General features: G+C 57.3%; 1 protein-coding gene across 7 annotated transcripts in view; it reads left to right on the top strand.

Moving 5' to 3' along the window:
• RAB11FIP3 (RAB11 family interacting protein 3) overlaps positions 1 to 12,454 on the top strand; it is an 89,434-nt gene extending 76,980 nt beyond the window's left edge. For all 7 annotated transcript variants that reach the window (XM_068908211.1, XM_068908210.1, XM_009673899.2 and 4 more), the window contains 7 exons: positions 568 to 671; positions 2,631 to 2,771; positions 4,032 to 4,113; positions 6,152 to 6,289; positions 7,302 to 7,457; positions 8,154 to 8,294; positions 9,421 to 12,454. In XM_068908211.1, coding sequence (XP_068764312.1) covers positions 568 to 671; positions 2,631 to 2,771; positions 4,032 to 4,113; positions 6,152 to 6,289; positions 7,302 to 7,457; positions 8,154 to 8,294; positions 9,421 to 9,534 — 876 coding nt within the window. In that variant the 3' untranslated portion in view covers positions 9,535 to 12,454. The remainder of the gene's footprint in view (positions 1 to 567; positions 672 to 2,630; positions 2,772 to 4,031; positions 4,114 to 6,151; positions 6,290 to 7,301; positions 7,458 to 8,153; positions 8,295 to 9,420) is intronic.
• Positions 12,455 to 17,462: the final 5,008 nt, after the last annotated feature.

Here is a 17,462-nt window from a genome sequence, read left to right as displayed (position 1 = left end):
ACATATCTCTTTGAATCCAGAATCTTTGTTATGTCTTTAAAAAAGTACTGGGATAGTTATTCCCAGCTCGTGGAAATCCTCACTGTTGCACTTGAACTCAGCGGAGCTCTGATGATTTAGCTGGGATCTTTCCCTCCAGACTTTCCTGCAGTACCTTGCCGTGAAGTTCCTGAGCAAAGGAAAGAGTGGAGCATTTGGCTGTGTACTGGCACTTGGGAGACACCAAAAATTCAAGAACTAGAGTGTAAAGGGATTTTCCTTAAATGAAGGAGTGGCTACCTGCTTCCAGTGGCAGTTGCCCATTTTCAAATAGCTTGCGCAGGAGTGAGGTTGGCTCCAGCAACCGTTCCTGTAGCAAGGGATGGCTTGCATGGTGCAAAGTGGGACGCAGAAAACACTGCGAGTTATGTGAGATTGACAGGGTCAAAGGAAGCCGGTTGTGAAGGAACTGCAAAGCAAGCAGGACAAACCTGCGTGGGGCGCCGGAGGCAGGGGAATTGCTTTGGCACTGGGTACCTCTTTGCCAACAGGTTTAAGCACCTGAACCTCCCCTCTGCTGTTGCACAGGTTGTCTTCTTGGAGAAGAGGGTGACTGAGCTGGAGAAGGACACAGCTGCCAACGGCGAACAGCACAGCCGACTGAAGCAGGAAAACCTGCAGCTTGTGCACAGGTATGGGAGCCCAGCTCGTGCCGCGCGAGCAGAGCGGGTCCTCGCTGGGCCGTTCAAAATGCAGCTTAGCGACATCTGCGATGTCTTACCTCCCCCTGCACCCATGTGCCACGGTGCCCCGGGCCTTCCCCGTGCCGGCCTTGGGGTGGCCACTTGCGCGCAGGAGGGGTCTGTTCTCAGAAGCCACCTGAGCATGTGGGGAAAGGAGAGAGTCGGGCAGAGAATAGCATGAAAGCTTCACAGATCTGCCTCTGCTGTTCCGATCCTTCCCTGGCAGAGGGTGGCTGCGGTGAAATCCGGCAGGCATTCAGGCCGTCTCCTCTGCAAGAGGGCCTCTTGTGTGGGATCGCGGCATCCTGCACAAGGCTTTCTGGGTCACTGGCAAATTCCCAGGAGCTCCGGAAATTGCCTGCAGCTCTGCAGGTACAAATTGCCCGCCTCCTGGTAAAAACACCAGCTTGCACGCCACTCCTCTGAAATCTTCTATTCAGCTGTATGCAGCTATTGTAGTGCTTTTTCATGCCTTTTAGCTCTGTTTTAATAGCTTTTTAATATATGCCTCCAAATCCTTCCCCTCTCTAAGCTCACTGGTGCTCTAGGGGTTGGCTCAGAGGAGCGCAGAAGGTTTCACAATTCTTGGGAAACGGAGCATCCCTGTTCGGGAAGGGAAATGCGCTCTTCCTCCTCTGGCCCCTGTTTTATTCAACAGGTCTGGATGGGAGATGCAGCAGGGTCTGTACTATGTATCTCTGCTCTGCCCTCCCCACAGCCGAGCTTGATCCTGTTGCTTTCAGAACCTGCCTGGGGTATAGCCCTTTGGATCCCGTTGGAAGATCACTGTCCTTATTAATCTGACAGGCTTCTCTTTTCCAGCCGTGTATTTACACTCTGCAGATAAAGCCGGCAGGAGTTTATCTATAGAGCTGTAAGACTGTTAAGTAATAATTGTCATGGAACTGTGTGATTCAAACAAAGGTTTCTCTAAGCCCCGATAAACTTTGCAGCGAGAGGAATGTTTTCACTTTAGTAGCTTGGCCCAGAAGTGTCAGCTGGCTTTTAATCAAATAAAGCCCTTAGTTTACTTGTTGCTCGATGAAGAACGAGTCCATCTGGCAAAAGGCTTCCCTGCCTGCCCGTGCAAAGTGGTTGCATAAGCTACAGCACGTCAGTCTCCTAGCAGACTTCAGCTCTCTGGCTGCTGCTGGGGTTCCCTTGTTGGGTAGATGGGTGCTTTTACAGCCAGCAGCCGTAAACGGGGCAGCCAGCTTGGGCTGCCTCTGCCTGCTTTCGAGTGCAGGTAGACGTGCTGTCAAATACATCTGCCCTGCCTGAGCACACAGGACCACTGCCTGAATTGAGTGGCAGTCTCAGGACTGCCCTGAGATTGCTGTTGATGCTGGCACACAGAAGTTGGACTTGCAGTTCCCTTAGTTTTGGTTAGGGACATTAAAGTGTGAAAAACAGGAGGATTAAGGGACCAGTTTCAGATTAAGTAGTTTATTCTGGATGGTGCTGTGACTGCAACCGACTGGGGTGCATGTTACGAGATAATTGCTGTGCTTCCCCTTGCCCTTATCCTTGTTGGCCTCTCCTTTAAAATGGGTTTTCATGCAGTCTGGAGCCTTACAAATAGGAGGAGACAGTAGCAGCATCTGCCATTTACCTTTATTTTATTTAAATGTCATGTTCATCAGCATTAGGGTCCTTAAGGATTTCACAGCCTGTGATGCTTTCCTGCTGCCTCTACTGGAGCAAAGTGAAGCCCTCGTACACCTGCTGCTTGAAACTCTTATGGATGTACCTTCCTTTGAAAACTTGATCTTTGCATTTTGCAGTCTGCTTCTGCTAGCACTGTTGTGGGGTGGGAGAAAGGCTGGGAAGAGAGTCCGATCCCTCCTTGGAACGGCACCGTGCCGCGGGGATAGCGTTCGTGAATAATGAATCCTCTCTTCTCTGCAGAGCAAATGCTCTCGAGGAGCAGCTGAAGGAGCAGGAGCTGCGAGCTGACCAAACACTCCTGGAGGAGATCAAGAAGCAGAGGGAGCTGTTGAGCAAAATGGAGAGAGAGAAGAGCATCGAGATTGAGAACCTGCAGGCCAGGTATGGTTGGGGCAGGGCTGGGTGGTGGCAGGTCTGCTGGACTACATGGGCATGGTGATGCTTTGCAGCTGAGGCCTCTGGAGAGACAAAATGCAGTAGAAAGTGAATTTAACTTGGTTAAAATTGTAGCTGAAGTCATGGTGAACCCTGAGTTCTGGCTATTTTTCCTTCCTTACCTTTGTACCGAAATAGGAGATCGGGCCCCTCCATGAGCCTAGTCTTGGGCTCTTTCTTTGGATTTCACTGAGCCAATTTAGATATAGCTCATTTCTCCGTTTGTGGGTGGCCCCTGCAATGTACGCATGAAGAGGGTGTTCGTTTGTGTACTCGTTCATATGAACGACCAATGGAAGTCTATTTGATGCTCAGGTATGAGTCACCTTCATGTAAACAGGCAAATTTCTCATCCTGCTGCCAAAACTGCAATAGGAATTTACCTGAGTCAAGCAGAAGCAGGTCTAGAGGTAATGGATTTCCCCTCTTTGAATGAGGGAAGCATCACTGTAGGAACGTAGTGTGGTTGAAGTTTGTATGTGGGGTTTGTTTGTTTGCTCCTGAAGGAGCAGAATGGGGTACTGGAGCAGAACTAGGTCCCAGCTCCTACCAGCTGCCCCAGGAAGGCAGAATCATCATACAGGTAGTGTTCTGGCCAGATAGCCTCTTGGCTTCACGTAGTCTGTTGGCTTCCTAAGAAAAGAGTGGCATGGGAGATGTTTCATTTGTTTGAGAGGTTTTTTTGATTTTTTTTTCTTGCTGCTTTTCCAGAATCTTTTCTGCTATTGCCAAGCCCTTGCTGTAAATGAAAGATGAAGGCAGTATTTTTACCAGGCTTTTGTAATAGGGCACTTGCCATGACAGATGGACGCTGCTTTAGCTGGAGAATGCAAAGCTGAAGCCTTCTCTGAACCCCTGGTTGCTCTGACTCTGCCTAGGCGATGTGTTTGCTCTTTGGTGCCTAGTGCTGAAAGTCTGAGGGAGCTGACGAAGCTTTTGGCCGAAAGAATAGGGTTAGATCTGTTTGAGGAGGGCGTGCATCAAACGAAGGACTCGTCCGAGGCTGTGTGGAACCCCTCGCTTACCTCACCAAAGTGGAAATAGTGAAAGGCTAAGGGTTTGCTTTGAAAAGCTAGATCACTGCTAACTTGCCTTCAGCAGATGCTGTTCTGGTATTCCTAGTGCTGTTTTAGTTAAGTCCCCTACCTTTTGGAAGTTTGGAGGAGTTTTTCTTTTCTTTCTTTTTACACATCTGTATTGTTGCAGGCTGCAGCAACTGGATGATGAGAACAGCGAGCTGAGGTCCTGTGTCCCTTGTTTAAAAGCCAACATTGAGAGACTTGAGGAGGTGAGGACAGTGTGTGCGCACGCGTGTGTGTGTGTGTATAAGAGGGCCCTGTCTGTCTCAGCCCCTGGAGATGCCTCAGAGGTGTGTCGCAGCCATGTTTTGCAACGTTACCCTGTTGCAAACATTTTGGAGCTGGGACCTGCTAGGTTCTCCAGATGCTGCTCTCCTGGCAGGTCCTGCTTTGCCCACCTGCAGCCCTCTGTTAGGGCTGTGTGCTTTGGCTGATCCGTGATTTGGGAAGCTTGTCCCAGAGCTGTATTTCTGGGTTTGCACTGTCACCTCATGTAGCTGAAGCTGAATTTCTCAGGTGTATGATGGGCCTATGCAAAATCTGATTTATGTAACAAGCAAATCCTTTCAGAGCCTCTTCTGTCTTCCAGGCCTTGTAAACTGAACCTTGGACCAGAGCTATCCCTTAATACTATAAATGCATAGTGTTTGGCTTGGAGGCTGATTGACAAAACCCTCCAGAAATCCCTCGGCAATGGTGCAGCCTGTGTAAAGCGGAGCCCCAGTTTGCTCCGCTTGCTGTAGCGTAGGCCGCTGGAGCAGCCAGTGGCATCCAGCGGGGCTGGGTAGTGCTTTCCGTGCTGCTTGTGAAGGTGCTCGTGCCCTCTTGTGGAGGCTTGTCCCATTCCCAAACAACTGCCTCCCGGAGCAGGGCGTGGGGCCGTCAGCTGCAAGAGCATGGCTTTCAGAAGGGAGGTAAGGGAGCGGGCATGTCCATCTCCCTTTCCTGCCCGTGTAGATCTGCCATCGCTGGGACTTGCGCATTGAGTCTTCAAAGCACTGGGGTATCTCCGAGATCTTCTCCCTGCACCTGGGATGCAGGACTAGGCATCTGTTAATGGGGCCAAGGTGGGAGGCTCACCAGGGTAACAGAGTCCCCGTAGAGCTGGACAAGATCGTTGTTTTTGGAGAGTGAAGAGGGGTGCATATATAACATTGGTACAGAGGTGATATCAAAGTACTGTTCAAGTTTCTCACAAATTTAGGATTAAAATTTACATGAAATCAAATCTCCATCCTGCCCAGCTTAAGGCCTTCAAGTATTTCATCCCTTCATAGCCTGTGAGCCTGCAGGAGACCATTGTCAGCCCAGTCTTCCGCCTGACGCAGCGGTACAACCTCATCTGTCAGGACCTTGTAAGCAAAGTACATTGAGGCTATGCGTATGAAAAGCTCTGTACAAGTAATTGGAAAGCCCCAGGTTCCAGCGCCAGGCTTGGGAGGCAGCGTGGGGCCTGAGGACGTATTTCCTGCCTAGGTGTGTTCAGCCGTGTGAAGTTTGTTTCGGTCCTTCATCTCTCTGTAGAGTAGTGCTGCTTTTCTCTGCAGTTAATGTGGTTAATGAGCAGTGAGAGGTGCAATTACTGCTCCTCCCTGCTGAGAAGAGAAACCCCTGCTGATAAAGTGATATCTTGCCTGTTGTCTGAAATTGGGATTTTGTTGTTAACATTGCATTTCATGCTTGTGGAGTGCTGTTGGCCCCGCACTGCGTAGACCAGAGCACCCAAGACACAGCACCTACCTGGGGAGTTGGAGCTCTCCTTCAGAGGTGTTTCTGATCTCTTTATGGCATGGGCCATTTGGGCACCAGCATTAGGTCTGGTGTCTTTTTGGTGTTTCTGGCTTTTAGAAAGGTTTGTGTTTGGGGTGGAGGTAGCCCCTACATTGGCCCTTGGCCCCTTCCTGCCCAAGCAATGTCCTATACCAGCACTAAGCTGCCAGAAGCTGCACAAGTGCAGGTATTTGCCTATATGGGTATTGCTGCTGGATTTATTCTTGATCATCTCTTACTATCTTACTCTCTAATGGTGCTATTTTGGTGTGTGGCTCTTCTCACTGCTGCCAAAACACTCGGGCCCTGAAGTCCTCAGACAGCAAATGAAGTCACAGCAGGCAGAGCATCCAAATACGTCAGTGAGAAGAGCATTCCTCGTGGTGTTCGGTGTGTGTAGTGTCCTTGAGCAAATAGGAAGAGTCCTGGCAGCGCTGGAGACGGGGCTTGTGACTGTTGTGCTTCATGTCGTTACAGGAGAAGCAGAAGTTGCTGGATGAGATCGAAGACCTTACGGTCCAGCTCACAGATGAGCAGGAGAACAAGAGGAAGATGGGGGACAAGCTGAATCAGGAGAGACACCAGTTTCAGAAGGAGAAGGAGTCTACCCAGGAGGTGAGAAGCGTACGGTGCTCCTTCTGCCTGTCACAAGGTGCCCAGCTGGTCCACCCAGACAGGGGTGCCACACACCCAGCCTGGGAGGAGCCAGCCTCTCCAGAGATCGGTACAGCTCAAGCATTTGGTCCTGCCGGGGCGCAGAGAGAGAGTACAGCACCTTCACTGTGTAACATCTGTCACTTCTTGCTTTTGCCTGCATTAAATTCAGCTGAGTGTGTCCATCTGCATCTGCGAACCCAGTCAGGCTGTACCTTCCTGGCCTCTTCCCCACAGCATCCCTTTCTCTCCTGCTTCAAAGGAGCTGTGGCAGAAGCATAGGGATGATGGTGTGTGGCACTAGCAAGCATTAGCAGAGGGAGGGAGGGTGGGGAAGCGAGGCTGCTTGGGTGAGAGCTGCCAGCTTAGAGGCAGCAGGAGTTTGCGTGCTGGCAGAGCTCCCAGCTCCTGTGTACTCAGGGGGCGGGGGGCACAGATACCCCTTCCAGGGGCCTGTGTAGTTGGGAATTCCAGCTAGAGGCTCAGCTAGCACTTGCCATTGCTGTAGGAAAGGAAATTTAGGCCTCAAAGGGGAAATCAGAGTCATTTTTGATGAGGCTGAGAGCACTCAGGTGTGACAGGCATTCATGGCACTTTTTCCCCAGCCAAGGCTTCCTGTTGTGGCAGGAGGGAGATCAGAGCCATGGGAGCTGCCAGAGCAAATGCTCGCGTTGCTGGGAGGGCCTCTATGTCCTTCTGCTGACTTGGAGCCGGCGTCTTTGGTGCTCTGACAGAGTCCTTCCAGGGGCTGGGGCTGCTTTCACATTTTTGAGTAGCTCCCCTTCTCCTGTTTGCTGGGGAAGAGGGGAAGCCATGTGCCTCCCAGAAGGGGTCTGTTAATCCTGCCGCAGCAATTGATGGGGTTGCTCCTAGCTAGGAGACAACAATGTATTGCAGCAGCAGTGACCAGTGCAAGCTGTTGGACTTGCGGGGGATGTGGTGCTCAGGCAGTTGTCCTCTTCCTTTGATGCAGCTCATCGAGGACCTCCGGAAGCAGCTTGAGCACTTGCAGCTCTTCAAGCTGGAAGCTGAGCAGCGAAGAGGCAGGAGCAGCAGCATGGGGCTCCAGGAGTACAACAACAGGACGCGGGAGACGGAGCTGGAGCAAGAGATCAGGCAGCTCAAGCAGGTATCTGGGGCTGGGCAGGGAGGGAAACGTATTGACTGCTTGACTTGCAAAACGGGATGCAGGTTCCCTGACAGACCTAGGACTGCCACCCCTGCTGGTTGCTCAGCCTCCCAAAGGGCTGGCGCTGGATTTGGCAACCCAGTGCCTGCCCTAGCGATGGGGTATGGGAAGCAGGGCAAGTGTGCTTGTTCCCTTTGGTCTTCCCAGCTGCTGGTAAGTGACAGGGGACTGCTCCTGTTGCTGAGGCTTTGCACTGGGGAAGGACGAATAGAGCAGGAGGGTACCTGGCACAAGTTCGGCACCAGTCGTGGCTACTAAGGGCTTCTGACCTGGAAGCTGCTCATGAGTTGGTCGTGCCTTCTGCAGCCTTCACAAGCAGATCAGGCCACATAAGGCTCCTGTGCAGGAGTCTGTCTTCTGTAGCTGGCTGCGCGTGGCTTTGGGACAGGAGAGGTAGCTTTCTTCCTCTAAAGGATGTCATGTCTCTAGAGCCCCTTGAGGTCTCCAGGACACCCCATGTTTCTAGAGGTTCTCAAGGTTCTGCCAAGTTGGACTGTCTGCCTACTGCTGTTAGCTGCTTGTGTGGAATGAGAGCCTCTGCCTTCCCCAGCTGTGCAGTCAGGGTTGAACGATCTGCTTCAGGGGCACCACGTGCTTTGGCAGCATCTGACGAATGAATGAATCTGTTATGAACAGGATAACAGGAACCTGAAGGAGCAGAACGATGAACTGAATGGACAGATCATTAACTTGAGCATCCAGGGAGCCAAGAACCTCTTCTCAGCCTCCTTCTCAGAGTCCTTGGCTGCAGAGATCAGCTCCGTCTCCAGAGACGAGGTACTTGCTGCAAGGGAATTGCTTACTTCAGACCACATCTTCTCTGGGGTGGCTGGTGTGTTTAACCTCCCGTCAATGTACAGAGGGCCTGGGAGGAGCCCTGCCTTGTAAGTGCAGCTCACTCCCAAAAGTCACTTGAAAGCTGGCACGAGCAAAGAAATATCCATGCAACTTTTTAAAGAGTTTTCAGGATGTAACCTGCTTGCCAGTCCCTGTTTCTGGGAGTAGGGGAAGCTATGCCCTTCCAGTTTGCTGGAAGTCCTCTCATTGGAGGGCCATGTTGTCATTGCCCTTTGCCCACCCTGTGGCAGTATTCCTCTTCCTGGGACAGTTCAGAGAGCAGGGTGTGTGTATGTGTGTGTGTGTTTAGTTGTGATCTATCCCAAGGATATTGGTTCCTGCCTCCTACTCTGATGCATGTTCTCCCTGCTCCAGTAGTGGTACCCAGATAGTGGTGTGAGAGCATAAGTATCAGAATTAAATCTTTCAGATCATGAGAAATGTGTTGGGGAAAATGCACATGGATATTTTGGGGGCCAGATGGAAATGTGAGGTGCCCTGATTTCTCCAGGCTCCCATCTGGCTGGGAACTTGAGAAAGGATAGGAGAGTTAAGAGCTGGGCCAGTAGCTGAGGGCATCTCCTCATGCTGTTGGGCCAGAGCCCCCTTAAGAGGAGGGAAAGGCTGAGGTGAGCTTCAGGGGTACCACAACATGCTGCTCTAACATGGGAGTCTGGGAGCTGCCTCTGGCTTTTGCATCTGAGCCCCCAAATGCATGGTGTGGCTTGGAAAGCTTGGGATATAGGATCATCCATCGTGGGGAGACTAGTCAGAGCTGAGAGACTCCCGCAGAAGCAGGGAGTTAGTCTGGGCGTTAAGGAGCTCACAAGACTCAATGCAGTCCCACCAGTCGCTCCCTGAAACGCTGTCGTACCTGACCAGGAGCAATCCAAGCTTTAAAAAAAAAAAAAAAAGGAAAATCTCTTCAGTCCAGTATGTCTTTGTGTGCTGGTTGTGGCCCCTGCTGCCATGGGTGCAGTTCAGTGCACTGAGCAGCAAGAAAATGTTTCGGTCCCTGGACAGCGGCTGTCGGTGACCACTTGCTGCCTTTCTCTCCCACTTGCAGCTCATGGAAGCAATTCAAAAACAAGAAGAGATCAACTTCCGCCTGCAGGATTACATTGACAGGATCATCGTGGCCATCATGGAGACAAACCCCTCCATCCTGGAAGTGAAGTAAGGGCGGCCAAGAGCCGTGAGTTGCGCGCTCTTCGTTGGGTGTGGATTTGGTGCTCTGAGAGGAAAAAGAGGACTTGAAACGTCTTTGCTCTTGATGAAGGCACAAGGAAGCATCACGTCAGATCGATGGGTCAATTATCCAGTGGACCAGGGAAAAAGAAAAACAGCAGCAGCACTTTGTTGTCTGACTCTGTTATTTTGAAACCCTTCTGCCTTTGGAGGATGAAAGGGAACCTGGAGAAGAAACACAGGCAACGGGCAGCCGGAGGAAGGACCTGTATTGTCCCCGCTACCAGTAAAGCTTGGCAAGTGGCCGTGCACGGGAACTGTCCCTACTGCGAGCGTCCGAGCCTCTGACGCACAGGGTGTGAACAGGAGCTTGCCAACACCGGGGCTGTAAGCAGAAGGTTTCTCTGAACCGTAGGATAAAGGGATGAGAAGGAAGGGGCAGAGCTGGCGTTTTCCCCTGCTGCCCTGTCCAGCCCAAGTGTCTGCTTTGCCAAAGTGTCCATGACACACTCACTCACTGGGGCAGACCTAGGAAGGAGGGAAACATGTCCTGGACTTGTAGAATTTTTTGTATTAACTTAATGCAAGTTCATTCATCCAGCTGGCACAGTTAATCCTTGCCCTGCTGCTTTTGCTTGGGAAGGGGGTCGCGTGCAGAGAGCTAGCTGGCTTCTCTCTCGCTCGCTGGTGGAAGGAAGAGGCAGGGGAGCGGCCTTCTCTGGGACAGGGCGTCAGTGCAGTTTGTCACCTGCCTCCTTATTTATTTTTGCTGTCTGTGGCTCGCTCCCCTCAGCACACCTTCGTTCACAGCTCCGCTGTGCGGTTCAGCAGCCCTCCTCCCGGCTCCCCTGCTGTCTTTCGTAAGCTCCCAAGGGGTCTCTGCGTTATCCGTTGAGCCGGGCGACCGGGCTTGAGCTTGCGGGGCGGTAGCTTCGGGGGGCAGATGTGCCCCCCGGCCCCAGCTATAGATACACCGGTGCTGTCTTTCCAGCCTGCAGGGACTGGAGGAAAGGCTGTGACTTTTCCACTTGCACTGGAGGCTGGTCCTGACCAGCTCTCCTCACCCCACCCGGGCTGGTCCGGCCTGGCGGTGCCCAGCACGTGGGCACGCGGTGTCCGAGGGCGGTCGGGGCCAGGCCTGGCCGCCCGCACGCGAGCCCGAGCGGAGAGGGCCACGTAGCTTCCCGGGGCCGGCTGGTGGTCGCCGCGGCCCCGCGTCGGCCCCGCTGCCTGGGGCCAGCGTCGCGTGGCCTGTGCGGCGCCCGCTCGGAGCAGGGCTCTGCTGGTGATAGCTGTAGTCCTGGAGGGAGAGCCCGCTCCAGTCGCCTGGCCTTGCTGCTGCCTCTGCTGAGGAAGGGGATGGAGCAGCTGCTCTGATTTTTTTGGCTCACAGAGCCTGCCTGGGCTGCAGTCTCTATGCCACTGGGGAGAGGAGGCCACTGACCGGAGAATAAAATAACAGCTCCTTGGGAAACAAAAGCCATGTTTACATCAGACGGCTTTCGGCTTGCTGGCGCAAGCAGACCTCGCGCAGCGTGCCCCGCGGCGAGCAAGGGGGCAGCTGGTTGAAGCAGCCTGCTTCTCTCCGACTCCCGAGAGAGGACAGGCCAGCAAACTCCCAGGGGTCTGGCCTCAGGTACTATATTGAGCCCCAAAAGGTAGATAGTTTTCCTGCTTGTTACGTTTTGGAAATGCCAGAATGGCCTGAGAATAGAAGGCACAAGGAACTGGCTCTTGGCTGCTGGCTGGGAGGGTTGTTTTCTTGTCGCCCAAATGCTTCCGAGCATGGCTGCGTTGAGCATGCAACAGATTTCTTGGCAAGCCGGAGTGCTGTTCCATCGGCCAGCTTGCTTTTTTCCTGAGGGGTGCCACTAGCCAGAAGAGATGGCAGATGCCGCAGCCGTAGCCTGTGCTGCGTCCCCCGTGGCTTGCTGCTCTGCAGAACGACGTCCCCTGCGCCGGGGCCCTGGGGGGATCGGCCCGAGACCCCTCTGCCCTAGAGTCCGCTGTGCGACTGTCACGATGACCCCCTCGCACGCCCCTCTTCGAATGCTCCTAGGCCGGGTGCTGGCTCGCGTGCGGCTGTGCGGCGGCCGGGAGGCAGCCGGGAGCCGGCGCTGCTCGGCTGGACGCAGGCCTGCCCTCTCCGTGCAGCGCCGACCGAGGCTCGAGGTCGGGCCGAGGGAGCGCCCCGCCGGACGGAGCCCGGAGGAGCGAGGCCGAGGGCTCGGGGCTCGCGCGGCCGGGCAGGGCAGTCGCTCAGTCGGAGCGATGCGCTGCTGACGCCTTCCTCTGCCCCGCTGTAGCGCGGCCCCCAAAACCAAGCTCTCCTGCAGCCTTGAGAGTAGACCGAGCTGTCCCCTGGCAGCCGCTGCCCCCTCCCTCCCTGCCTCCCCGGCGTGCGGGAAGAAGCCACGTAATGTACATTTCCAGAGAAGCTTTGGGTGTAAATCAGTGTATACTTGGAGAGGGAAATTTTTCTATCTTGTAGAGTAGGTATTTTTATAGAATGAAGGTTGATCATTTTTTTAATACTTTAAAGAAGAGAGAAATGTATCTGTGTATACACAAAAGCATATATATATATATATGTATAAATATATAAATATCGGAGATTTGCCTTTCTCAACTCGGGATCGTGGATCCCCAGTTAAAACAATCGTCTTTTTTCCTGTCGCTCACAAAGAGGTACTGTAACTGTAAATAAGCACCGGGAAAAAGTTTTAAGCAAACAAAGCACTGACTTGCACATTCACCATGCTTTAAAGTCCCTATGGAGAAACCTGTACTTCCCGAAAACGTTCCTCTTTCCCTGTCGGTATGTGAAGGAAGTCCCAACCAAGAGGCAAAAACAGTATTGTCTGAAATGATGTATCAATTCTTGTCAGATTAAAAGCTGTTACTATTCCTGCCCAGCGGCCTGCTTTCCTCCCGGGGTGGCGCTGATCGCTGGGGAGGGCTGGGTGCGTCGCCCGTCCCACCGGCGCCGGCTCCGCAGCGGGGCTGCATGAGCCTGGGCTTGACGGAGGTGGCGAAGGGGCTCTGGAGGGGGGGACCCAGCTGGCTACGGCGGTGCTCAGGGAGCTGCACCAAAACTGCCCTCTGATCTCTGCTGTGGCTCAGCGCCCGCTGGAAGCGGGGAGGATTCGCCCTTTGCTTTCTGGAGAGGGTTCACCGGGGGTTAGGGACCAGGGACCGTCAGAGCTGGCAGCATCCCCCACCGGCATCCAGCTTTTCAAGAGAGAGCGCAGGAGGGCTGGTACCTGGACTGAGCTATGGCTCAGCGCCTCCTGGGACTCGTTTCGGTAGCCTCCAGGTAAGGATATGGAGGGCTTTCCCTTGTCCATAACCTCTTGTATATTGTTCTAAAACTCCTCTAAACACTAAGCTGCTCCAAACCACTCTAACAATCCTCTGCAGCGCTCTGAGCCACTGCTAAAGTGCTCCAGAAAGGTCTAAAACACTTCGGAGTCTGAACTGCTCTAAAACATCTCTAAGCCTCTCTGTAACACCTCTACCATGCTCTAAACCAGTCTGCAACACTAAACAGCTCTAACATGCTCTAAAACGTCTCACAACAGCTCTAAATATTCTTTAAAAGCCTTCTAAAAAGCTCTGAGCCCCTTCAGACAGCTTGGAGCTGCTCAATGTCTAGCAGGGTCTTTGGACAGCTTTAACGCACTTAAACTGCTTAAATAGCTCTGACCAGCTCCAAAAGGCACCACGAAGCTGAAACTGTTGGAGCAGCTTGGAGTAGCTCTTAAACTCCTCTAAACTCTTCCCAAAGTCCTGAAATTGCTCAAAATGGATCAAAAAAAAAAAAAAAAAAAAAAAAACAAACCTTGTAACAGCTGTGAACCACTCCAAAACTCCTCTGAATGGCTGTGAAATGGCTTTAAAGTGCTCTGTTCTCTGAAAGCTCTGAACAGTCCCCTCAAAGTCCTCTAAGCTGCTCTAAAGAGCTCTAAAAGGCCTCAGCAATTCCTCCAAACCATTCTAATATTCTTCTCAGCAGCATTTAATGTTTTCTGTAACGTCTCTAAACTCCTCTGAACGTTTCCAAGTCACTCTGCAGCTCCTCTGAATGGCACTAAAAGGGTCTGAGCAGCTCTAAACCACATCTAGGACAGCCTAAAATTCTTCTGAAGCCTGCAAAACCCCTCTAAATACTCTTCAACGGCTCTGAAGTGCTCTAAGGCCCTCCAGCTGTTCTGCAAGTCCTCTGAAAGCTGCGCTAAAGGACTCGAAACCTCTCAAAACGCCTCTAAGCCCCTCTAGAAAGTCCCAAAGCTCCACCGAAGTTCCCTGAACAAACAGCTCTAAATGACTCTAAAACTCCTGCAAACAACTCTGAACAGCTCCAAAACTTGTCTAAACGACTTCATGTCACCTCCAAGTGACTCTAATGCACCCCCTGAGCAGCTCTAGGCACCTCTAATCGGCTTTAAAAACCCTCTAAGCGGTGCTCTAAAACAGCTGCAAGGGCGCTGCAGCTGTGAAACTCCCCGCAGCCGCTTTGTGCCGGCGCCGCGGCTCGGGGCCCGTCCGTGCCGGGGTGAGTGCCAGCGCCGGCGGGTCCCCGCAGCCTTGCACCGAGCTGGGCCAGAAGGCCCCGTTGTCCCCCCGAGGGCAAGGTGCCTCTTGGCGGCGTTGGGGTTGCTCGTTGATGCCGCCCACCAGGACCCGTCCCCGGCAAAGTCCTCTTCCGGGACGGCTGTGCCGGAGCCCAAACCTCCGCTGCCAGAATCCCTTTTTCTTTTGTTTTAGGGGGAGGCTGGCCGTGGGCAGGGAAAACCAGCAGGCGCCTGAGCCCCCGGGGACCCAGGCGGCGAAGGGGCGGGGGGCCCTTCTCCCCGCGACGGTGCTGCGCGGGGCTCGGCCGGGGGCTTGGGTGCGCGGCTTGCGTCGGCGGCCCGTGCTGGCCGCGCCGGCTGCTTTGCGCTTCTTCGCGCGAGGCCGTTTGCCAGCGAGCAGCTACGTGCGCTTGCGGGCTCCCGCGCCGGTGGGCGGCCGGCCGGGGTGCCCGCGGGTAGGGGCGGCGGCGCGCTCCCGTCCGGGGGCCCAGCACGGCGCCCTGCCGCCGGCTCTGCCCCCGCGCCCGCCGGCTCCCTCGCTCTCTGCCTTTTTTGGGTCGGGCGTTCGGTAAGCCGAGCCCAGCGCCTGGCTCTGCTCAGCCGGCGTAGGCAGCACCGTAAATCATGCCCGACTTTATTGAGTGCGGGTCGCGCCGCTGGAGAGCGCCGGGAGTCGGGGGCCTCGCCGGGCTGCCTGCCCCCGCGCGGCGCCGCGCTCCGCTCCAGCTGCGCCCGCCGCTTTGCTGCTGGGGCGCCGGGCCGCGGTGCTCGGCCGCGGGGCGCCGGCTCCCCGGTGCAGTGCGCCCAGCGCTCGCAGCGGGGCAGGCGCTGAGCCCCGGGTGCTGCAAACCCCCCCGGAGCCGGAGCTGCTGCTGCGGGGCACGGGGGCCGCCCGGGGAGCGGCGTTGGGGCAGGCTGGGCTGCCGGCGGCCGGGGGAGCGCCCGGGTCCCCGCCGCCGGCCTGCCTCTGCCAGCGAGCTCCGGCGTGCCCTCGGGCTGCCGCTGCGCCCCGTCTGCGGCACGGCCCCGGGCCTGGACCCCGCGGCGCCCGGGCGCCCAAGCACCTGCGCCTGGAGCCCCGGGGAGCGGCCCGGCCGTGGGCCGCGATTTGCAATCCCCGCCACCCCTGCCAGGCGCCGCGGGAGCGCCGGAGCGTCCCTCCGCGGCGTCCTCGGCCGGCTGAGCGCGGGCCGTTGCTCGTCCGCAGGGAGCAGGGTGTGAGCGTATCCGCCGTGCGAGCCGGGAGATCGGGCGCTCGCTCCTGTGTCTCTGGGCAGCTCGGCGTAACCCTTCGGCTCCGCTCACTGCGGTGGGAGGCCGGAAACCGGCTCCGAGGGGCTCGCGGCTGCTGGTGCGGGGTCCGGCGTGCCGGGAGGCCCGCGCCAGCGGCCGAGGACGGGCAGCGAGGGGCAGCGAGCGGCGGCGCTCTCCGAAGGCGGTGAGCGGCCCCTCTGGGAGCCGCGCTCGGCCGGTGGAGCAGGAGGTGCGGCAGCAGCCAAGGGAATTAGCCGAAATAACCACTTTGGGCAGGCCGCGGCCGTCCCGGCACCTTCGCCCATCCCTGCCCTCGGGGCTGTCCGGCCCTGCTGCCCTGTGCGCGGCCAGCAGCATCTCGCAGGGGGGGTGGCCCCGGTCACGGGGTCCGGGCCGCCCCGCTGCCCCCGGGTGCAGGGTCTGGGCCCCCCTGGCGCTGGGGGGCAGGATGCCCGCCGGCGCAGGAGCCCTGGGCCGGGGAGCGTTGGCAGCAGCAGCCTGCAGCAGCCGAGCTGCGCTGGGCTTCGGCGCCTGGCTTTGAGCCGCGGGAGCCGGGGCCGCGACGCCGGGCGCGGGCGCACGCCCAGCCCTGCTGTGCAGAGCCGCGGCAGCGGGGCCGCCGGCTGCCAGGGCGGGCGAGGGTCCCTGAACGACAGGCACCTGGGCGCTGGAGAAGGCACGGGGCCCCCAAGCAGGGGTTTCGGCAGTGCCCTGTCGCAGGGCCAGCGCTGGGCAGGGGACGGAGGCTCTGGGCAGAGCCCCCGGCGCACATCTGCCCGGCAGATGTTGCCGGCCGAGCGGGCGGCGCGGGAGCAGGCGCAGCGGCGGGCTGCGACGGGGAGCAGGGGAGGCGGCGTCTCCCACCGCCCGCTCCCCGCCGGCGCGGGGAGGGTGCCCCGGCGAGGATGCCCCGCTGGGGCCGGATGCGGCACGGCGGCGAGTGCCGGGGGGCTCCGAGCTGCCCACGCAGCCCCTGGGCGGCAGGGCTGGGGACCGGGCGCCCCGGGGCCGCGCTGCCGCCCCCACCCCAGGCCTGGCCCAGGAATGCGCTTAAGCTGGCGGCTGTTTACTTTCGGCGGGGCGGCGCGGCGCAGGGTGTTGGAGCCGAGAGCTCGCCCCCGCGGGGGGATGGCGCCTTCGGAGAAGGGCTTTCCGGCTCCTTCCCCTTTCCCCTGCCGCATCTCGCTGGCGGCCGGGGCAGGGGCCGCGCGCGGGTTAACCCTTTGCGCCCGGGCGATGCCTCCCCCCGGCCCGCTGCCCGGGCCCCGGCCGCAGCAGGACGCGCGATGCGATGCTGCGGGAGCCGCAGCTCCCCGGCAGGCCGCGAGCCGGGCCGGGAAGGGCCGCGTGGGAGGTGATGACGCCCGGCGGCTGCCCGGCGAGGAGGTGACGATGGGCAGTCCTGCCCGTGCCACCACGCTTTTCTCCTCGTCCGCCAGGCGGGAGCTCCCAGGGTGGGGAGCGCTGGCAGCGGTGCGCAGCCTGGCCGGGACCCCCGGCCCCGAGCAGCCGGCCGCCTCCGCGGGGCCGGGGCGGGTGCTGGCTGCAGCGGGCACCCCCTGAACACGCAGGGCAGCTCGGCGAGCCCCTTGCTGCGCCTGCGATGGGGCGCTGCGCACAGTGGCCGAGCAGAAACCCCTGGCCGCGGCGCTGGGCTTGCCGTCCGCAGCCCTCGCGGCCTGCCTTTGCCTGGCCGGGGCACAGCACGGGCAGGGAGGCCGGGTGGGCAGCCAGGGCCGCGCGGCCCCTTCCTCTGCCGGCGCCCGCGGGTCTCCCCCAGCTGCTGCGGAGACGAGGGGCTGGCGGGGGGGGGCTGTGACGTGGGGGCAGCAGTGACGGGGCCAGCACCACCTGTGGGATGGGGACAGCAGAGCCCATGGGATGGGGATGGTGGCCCTGGGGACAGCAGAGCCTGTGGGATGGGGACAGCTGTGATGGGCTGGCAGAGCCCGTGGGATGGGGATGGTAACGCTGGGGACAGCAGTGCCTGTGAGATGGGGATGGGGATGGCGGCAATGGGGATGGCAGAGCCCATTGCATGGAGATGGTGGCGTTGTGGATGGTGGCCGTAGGATGGTCACGATGGGGACGG

This window comes from Struthio camelus, chromosome 15, assembly GCF_040807025.1.
Source record: "Struthio camelus isolate bStrCam1 chromosome 15, bStrCam1.hap1, whole genome shotgun sequence".
Classification (NCBI taxonomy): domain Eukaryota; kingdom Metazoa; phylum Chordata; class Aves; order Struthioniformes; family Struthionidae; genus Struthio; species Struthio camelus.
This window is presented reverse-complemented; position numbering and strand designations above follow the sequence as displayed.